This window comes from Neovison vison, chromosome 11, assembly GCF_020171115.1.
Source record: "Neovison vison isolate M4711 chromosome 11, ASM_NN_V1, whole genome shotgun sequence".
Classification (NCBI taxonomy): domain Eukaryota; kingdom Metazoa; phylum Chordata; class Mammalia; order Carnivora; family Mustelidae; genus Neogale; species Neogale vison.
Window position 1 is genome coordinate 164,728,236 of NC_058101.1, and position 7,678 is coordinate 164,735,913.

At 62.1% G+C, this 7,678-nt stretch overlaps 1 protein-coding gene across 1 annotated transcript; it reads left to right on the forward strand.

Annotated features, from left to right (window-relative positions):
* The first annotated feature begins 6,709 nt into the window (after positions 1–6,709).
* HRURF (HR upstream open reading frame) lies at positions 6,710–6,814 on the forward strand. Its single transcript, XM_044224676.1, has one exon. The coding sequence runs from the start codon at positions 6,710–6,712 to the stop codon at positions 6,812–6,814; it is 105 nt and encodes a 34-aa protein (XP_044080611.1).
* Positions 6,815–7,678: the final 864 nt, after the last annotated feature.

The following is a 7,678-nucleotide window of genomic DNA, read 5'->3' on the forward strand; positions in this document are numbered from 1 at the left end:
CAGATTAGGCCGGAGGAGGCCACCTTCCTCCATGGGCCCATGGGGGTCTCTAGGCAGCTGTAGGGGCCCTGAGTTCCTGTAAACACCAGGTTGGCCTTGGAAGCATTGCACCTCTTCAGAGTGGCCGCGAGAGGGCAGCAGCTGCCAGGGTCTGGGCTGCCCCTAGCTTCCAGGTCAAGGAGGGTGGGGTTGAGAGGCGGGCCAGAGCCCTGCCCTAGAGGGACCTGGCCGCTGGCTGGCTGGCTGGAGAGACGATGCAGAATTCTGGCCTGGCCTCCAAGGGCCCTCTCCGCTGTTCCTTCCTGTTGTTTGCGGTCCTTGGTCCTGTCTGCCCCATCCCCGGAGTCTCCCCTGTTCTGAGATCCAGGCTCTTTGCCAGAGCTGACTCTATGTCATCCCTGACTCTAATCCCTGAGATAGCCCGGGCTGGCTTTGCCCCCTCCTGCCCCTGGGTGCTGGTCTCACCGCAGTGTCCCACATCTGTTCCCCTCAGCCACCCATGCCTGCTCTTCCTTCCCACTTTTGATGAAGCAAAGACGTGGGTGGGAAGAGGGGAAATGTGTGTGGGGGGGGGGTAACCCTGAGTGACCTGAGGAGTGTGGATTAACTCTTGGTGTGGGGATTATCTGGGTTTTATTTCGGGAAGGCACGTAATCGGCTGGGGTGGTTTAGCTCCTCACATACTGATGTTCAATGACTTCCTATCTAGGCATTCCCTTGCATCATGGTGTTGCCTCATCTCTGCATGTATCCATTCAAAAAGTCTCTGGTGCGTCTCTCCCAGGTGCCAGGCCTGTTTTGAGACATTCAAGATGCAGAGTCTAGGAATGGCTAGCACTGAGGACGTGACTACCCAGCCCTGCTCTGAGCCCCTAACATACATGTACTGAATCTTCCCCACAACCTCCTGAGGCAGGTACAATGATCACAGCGCCCCTTTACAAATGGGAGGACAGGCACCGAGAGGACAGGTGATCTGCCCGAGGTTACACAGCTGAAGCTAATAAATGGCAGAACTCATCTTGGAACCGGGCAGTGTGGCCCCGGAGTTGGTGTGCTTCCCCACAGCGCAGGGTGAGATGAGGCAAAGACAGGGAGATGGACCCATGTGGAACATCGGTCTCGTGCCTGGCCTTGCCCTGGGCATTTTTAGACATGGTCTCCTTAAATCCTCCCAGTGAGCCTGTGGGTAGGGCTTAGACCCATTTCTCAGACAGAAAAACGGAGACTCGGAGAGGTGAAACAACTTGTCCCGGGTCATGTTGCCTGCGCGTGGGGGTCCTGTCTCATGAGGCAGGATGGCCCAGAAATTGCTGTGGCAGACCTGGAAAGGCGGGACCCAGCCCCCGGCACTGGGGATGCACAACAGAGGAGTGTGCAGTGAATGGGCAAATGAGACATAGGCTCAGAGGAAGGGGCACTGGGGAAGGCCTGAAGCTATGGGGGTGTTGAGGGAGCTGGAGCTTCCCCTGCCCTCATTCCTATAATGGGCTTTAGAATGGACAGCAGAGTCCCTTGGGCCCCTGAGGAGAAATAGTGACTTTTCTCAGGTACAAGATCTTCTTCGCGTTATGCCCACCCCTGGCCTCCTTGCTAGGCCGGCTGCCCCACAACTCCTGACTTTTCCAACCCCTGAGCGCTCACGTTCATCCGCTCATCCAGGTCGGCCCCGGGCCTTTGCAGCAGCGGTATGAATCTCCCGGCCTCTGAACAGCCTTTCTTTCCCAGCCCCCACAGCCTTCCTTACAGACCTGCTTTCTCCAAGAAGCCTTCCCTGACTTGCCAGCCCCTCCTCAAACTCCCAGGTCTCCTATCTCTGGCCTGCTCCCCGGTTCTGGGTACACTGTGGGTTGTGTTGGTGCATGCATCGCCCTTCCCCTCCCTCCCAACAGGCCTCCCCTAAACCTTGCTTTGTATTTGCCCCCTCGTCCATCGGACTGTCTCATAGCTCCATGCTGTTCCCCTGACCCGATCTTCCTCTTCTACCCAACTCTCTGTCCTATTCCTGTTTGCCCTGTGCTCCCTCCCCACTCAGACACTGACTGTCCCAGGAAGCCGTTGGCCAGCATGCCCCCTGCCTCCTGGGGGTTGGTGGCTTGTCCAGACCACACTATATCTATTCTTACACGGACTTCTGTGTTGCCTTGAGCACTTCAGATTGTCTGCCTGTTCATGTGACTTCGTAAAGCACAGACTTGCTGTCCTGCGCACTTTGTATCCCAGGCTGAAACAAATGGTGGTTTAGTCAAAGGGAAATACTGTCATACGTGTGTGGCTCAGTGGTGAAGGCCCACTTATTCTCTGGCCTGCCAGCTTGAGCGTTACCTGCTCTGGGAAGCTCCCCCCACTTCCCAGGTGGCACTAGAAGCACCTTGTCCTCGTCTGTAAACGTGCCACCTCCAGGAGTCACACCGTGGTGCCCTGCGCCGGGTCGGACATGTCAGAGGCCCCAGAGACTGCTGGTACAAGAACAAATGCACTGAGTGACTACATAAGGTCCTCGAGGGCAGAGCTGGCCTTGTGCTTTCATCTTTGCCCACTCTATCTCCTCGGTGCCGGTCACAGAGCCTTGAAAATGGCAGGTTCTCTAGAACACACATTTGCCAAATGGCTGCTGCAAGTTACGTGGGTTCTGAGACATGCGGAGCCCAGAGGGGAAGGGACGAGGAGAATTCCAAGTTCTGGCCAAGCACACACGCGATCCTGAGACTGGAGCATTGGGTATAGGCTGGGCCTCCCTCAGAGCCTCCCGTGTCCCTCTGAGAATCACAGAGATATCTGCCACCCTCTGTGTGGGGTTCCTGGCCCTAGGGCCTCTAGGCTCTGGCTTGCCGGCAGCCCTCAGCCTTCTATTATCCACCAGGAGGCCCAGGCAGATCAAGGCTGGGCCTCCGTTCCAACTGGCCTGGAGCAAAGACATGCTGGGGTCTGTGCTGGGCACTGAGGAAGATGAAGGCACCTGGGCCAGGCCCCTGGGAAGAACATGCCTCAGCTGGGCCCAGGGACTTGCCCCTCTCGGTTTGCACCCTGGGCTGACTCTCCAGCTTCACCGTCGTCTGCCTGGTCTGTGTGAGGGTCTCTTCCATTGCCTCCCAGTTGCCGGGTGTGTGTGGTCCTGAATTCCTGGCCTCCCCTTTCCTGCCTCCACACCGCCCCACCGGCTTTCAGACCTTGAGGGGCTCCTCTCTTTCCCCTCCCTCTTCAGCTCCTGTCTGCATGTGGCCCTTTCATGTCCATCCAGGTCTCTGTTCCTGCCTCTGGCCTCCATGTGCCCTTGGCTCCTGCTGCGGTCATAGCGGCCACTCTGGGGCTCAGGGAGTTAGCCTCCTGCTCCAGCCCTGCCCTGGCCAAGTTGGGGAGTCTGGGCTGGCACTGCCCCACCCAGGAGGGGGTCAACAAAAGCCCCCAGGCTCTCACCCCTTGTCCACCATAAAGGTCAGGGACTTGCCAGGAGGTCTGAGTGCTGGGTAGGGGACAGAAATCCCAGCCGGAGGATGGTGCCTGCTACTCAGGAAATCCTGGGGGCCAGATCTGGGTTGCTAGGCAGAAGGTCCTGAGCCTGGGGCAGAATGAGGTAGCTTTCTCTACCGGGGTGGTTAGACTGCAGGGGAGGGGAGGTTGGGGGAGGGAGGAGGAGCAACGGGGAGGTACATACTGAGAAGAGGAATTAGGTCAGAGATGTGGGTGGGTGGGCACGAGGGGAGGGGGCATCTGCTCCAGAGCTTCCTCCTGGCTCCAAAAGCATCTCCAACACTTCCCTTCCTCTCCCCCTTACCCCAGGTCCTGGGAGAATTCTCCCCGGTATTCCCCCTCCCCCACGCCCTCCCCGGGGTCCAGGCATTGTCATAAGAGTGGGGGGTAGGGTGGGGGGAGGCCAGCCTCAGCTGTCTAAAGGATGGAGGGGCTGGGGAAGTAGGGCTAGGTGCCCAGACGGCCGCGTGTGTGGGAGGGGATGTCCTCAGATGCCCTCCACCCGGCAGTCCCCGCTCTGACGTGGGTGCCCCCCCCTCTCCCCGCCCGGATTAGTGGCAGCTTGGCCTGACTCTCCGGGGCTCCTTCCCCCGCCCCCGCCTGCTGCCCTCCCCTGGGCAGGGGGCTGTTCTACCCGAGGGGCACTGTGCTTGCCCAGGTAAGGGGCTCTGGGGACAGGGTGAGGGCAGCTGGCTCGTGAGTGCTGCTGCGCTTGTCAGCATGAACGTGTGTATCAGTGTGTGTGTGTGTGTGTGTGTGTGTATGCGCGTGAGGGGTCGGTGTGAGCCCAGGGTGGGCCCAGGCGCTTCTGGGGGTGCTGGTCAGCTTGCCTTTGTCCATGAATCCAGCATTGTGTCCACGCATGTGTGGCTTTCCTTCTATGTTTGTATCTTTTGTGTCTCCTTCGATCCGCTCCGTCCTCAGGCACAGAACAGCCGGCTACAAGGGCTCTGTGGGCCAGTGGCATGGGCTGTGGGGCAGGATGGGAAGCCAGTGAGGGTGGAAAGGGCCTTCTCCCCCGACTCCCATGACCCCCTGGGCATTTTAGAAGCCTGTCCCGAGAGTCCAGTTCTAGTTCAGAGATTGACCTGACAAAGCAGACATGGAACTGGGGGTGGGGGTTGAGGTGTGGGGGGATGACTGTCCTGCTTCCCTGGGACAGTCCCCATCTTCTTGGGGATGACAGCGACAGGCCCTCAGCACCCAGGACAACCCAGGCTCCCACCCTGCCCTGTCCAGCCTCTTCTAGGTCCTAAGCTGAAGGAATCTCCCCCTAGACTCTCCCATAAGCTTCAGCTGACAGAGGACACAGATGGGGGACCAGAGGCACACCCCACCACCACCCCCAGCTGCACCCTGGAGCCAACCTTGCTGCGGACGCTATCTGGACCTTGGCATTATGGTCCACATTGGGCCCCCCATGGACATTTCCCCTGGCACACTCAGGTCCAGGGCACCCCTCAGGGGAGCTGGGGGAGGAAGGGAGTGTTAATAACTAAGTCATGTAAACAACCCCTACCAGCCTGCCCTGCCACAGAAGCGGCCCCTGGGGGGAGGTGGAGGGACTGAGGGAGTTGGTGCCAACAGGGCCAAGTCTTGCCCAGCGCCCCTTTGGGCCTCCTCTTCTCGAGCCCCCTCCTCTACTCCTCAGCTGGTGAAAGGATTCCTGTCTCTCTTTGCATCTCCTGGGAGAAGGCTTCCTCCCAGCTCTTCATGGCTCCCCCCTCCCGGGGTGATAGAGAGATGGTGACTTGGGACCAGGCCGGAGGCATCTGAGAACTCATCCCATCGATGGGATGGGGTTAGGTGGGGTGGCACTGCCTCAGTCCCAGGCTGGGTGAAGGCAGACCGGGGATGGCTTCCACGGGGAGGCAGGCCGAGGAGTCGTGGGGTGGGAGGTGGGGGGCCTGCAGGGAAGGGAAGCGCCGGTTGGGCGTGTGGGTTTCTATGTGTGTCTGAATCTGTCTGTGTGTTTGAATCTGTCTGTTTGTGTCTGTGCTCTGGAACCACCCCCGCAGAGGAGCCGGGATGCTTCCCCGGGTGGAGGGTGCCCTGCTTTCCCATTTCCTCTCCTCCTCTCTGCTCCCTCCCAGGAGCCACTCCCATGGGCTCTTCTCCAGTGCTGGGCCTGGAAGCACTAGGAATCAAGATGGGGCAGACCCTCAGAACACTGGGCTAGAGCAGGTGTTGGGGCTCATCTGCTCCAACCGACCGCCTGTCTGGACAGTTGGTGAAACCTAGGCTCTTAGAGTAGGGATAAACTAGAGCCTAGGTCTCCCCAGAACTGCTAAGGCAGTACCCGGGTTCACTGTTGGGCCCTGGAAGGGGTCTTGAGTCAAGAATGGTGAGGAGCAGCTTGGCCCTTTGAGGATATGGCAGGGTAGACATGGGCCAGCGGGTTGTGCCCATGTGACAGAACCAAAGGACCAGGAGCAAGTGTTCCAGGAGGCACAGGGTCGGCTGGCGTGGGTCAGGCGCCCATCACTGACCCGTGAGAACCCGACTGCCCCTGCCAGCTCTGGCACTGCCCCCCCTCCCAGCCGCCCCGCCCTAGCACCCCGGGGGGCACCCCGCCCCACCATGGCCTGGTCCGGCCCCTCCCGCCCTTTGCTCCAGTTCCCGGGCTTGGCACCTATAGTGGGGGTGCTGCCCGCCTGCCAGGCTCCGGGGCCGGGCCCACGGGAGGGTGGGGCGGCTGGGAAGCTGGCACGCTGCCCCGGGGGAGCCTCTCTCGGCAGGCGCCCGGGTGCCGCGGGGGGGAGGGGGGAACAAAGGGCTCATTCTCCCCGTGCGCAGCCGGTGGCATCGCCGGGGCGTTGGCGGAAGCCCCCGGGGCCCGGGAGGGGGCAGGCCCAGGCGGGGCCGCCGAATCACGGGCTCCTGTTTCCCGCAGGGTGCTGGAGGAGGAAACCGGCGGAGCAGCTTCCCCACTCTCAGTTGTGCGTCTGGCGATGGCGATGAGAGGTCCTGCTGCGCTGTCCGCCGCGCTCTGCCTCCATTAGTCGCACTGCGCGGTGCTGCGCCCTCGCTGGTGCCTCTCTCCTGGGACCCGGGATCGGCCCCCACTTCCAGGCACGACCCCCTCCCCCGGCCTCTCGGCCTTTCCCCCCCTCCTCGGCCTTCTCCGACCCGGGGCGCACGTTCCCCCCGGCCCGGCTCCCACTCTCCCTCCGGGGGCACCCGCTCCCTAGCCCCGGCCCGGCCCTCCCCGCGGCGCAGCACGGAGTCTCGGCGTCCCATGGCGCAACCCACGGCCTCGGCCCAGAAGCTGGTGCGGCCGATCCGCGCCGTGTGCCGCATCCTGCAGATCCCGGAATCCGACCCCTCCAACCTGCGGCCCTAGAGCGCCCCCGCCGCCCCGGGGGAAAGAGAACTCGAGCGCGCTGAGCGGAGAGCGGGAGAACGCGTCCTCGCTCGCCGGCCGGGAGGCCCCGGAGCCGGCCCATGGGGAGCGGGCGCCCGGCGCTGGCCACGACGACCGCCGCCGCCCGCGCCGCGCCTGGCCCGCGAAGCCCAGGTAAGCGCCGAGAGGGGGCGGCAGGGGCGGGCCTTCTGGGGACACTCGTAGCTGGGCATTTCTGAGCCAAGACCCGACTGCCCGCAGCGAGGGAGTTCCCCATGCTTCTCCAAGGTGCTGCGCCACAGGTCTGAAAGTTAGGATGCCCGACGGGGCTGGACCGCGACGGAGCGGTGGCCCTAGAAAACCCGAGCGACCTCTGTCAGGGCTCCCTGGGCTACCTCCCCTCTCTCCTGGGGCTTCAGCCAGCCGGCCAAGGGGGCCGCGCTGGGAGAGCGCTGCAGCTCTGGTGCCACCTGTCACCCTGGTCCTTCGTACGCACGTTCAATTTTCCCTCCTTTGCCTCTCTCTGGGGCGCAGCCCGCATTCCCCGCCTCCTTCCCTCCCCCTGCCAGGCTGCAGTTACCAGCGGCCGCCAGCGGCCCTGGCACTGCCTGCTGGACTCAAGCAGCTTGACCTGTCCCAGCTGAGGCCTCTTAATCCCCCCTCTCCTGTGCTGGCTCCCTCCTTCCCTTGGGGGCTGTGGTGGAGATCTCAGCCCCCAGCAGTTGTCCCCGGACTCTGCTTCCAAAGCCAAGAAACCATAGAGAAATGGGAAGAGACACACCGGCGACTGCCCAAGTGTAGGGAGAGTTACCAGCCAGCAGCCCTGCCAGGAGGCTCGTCCCTGGTGACTTCTGCCCATCCTGC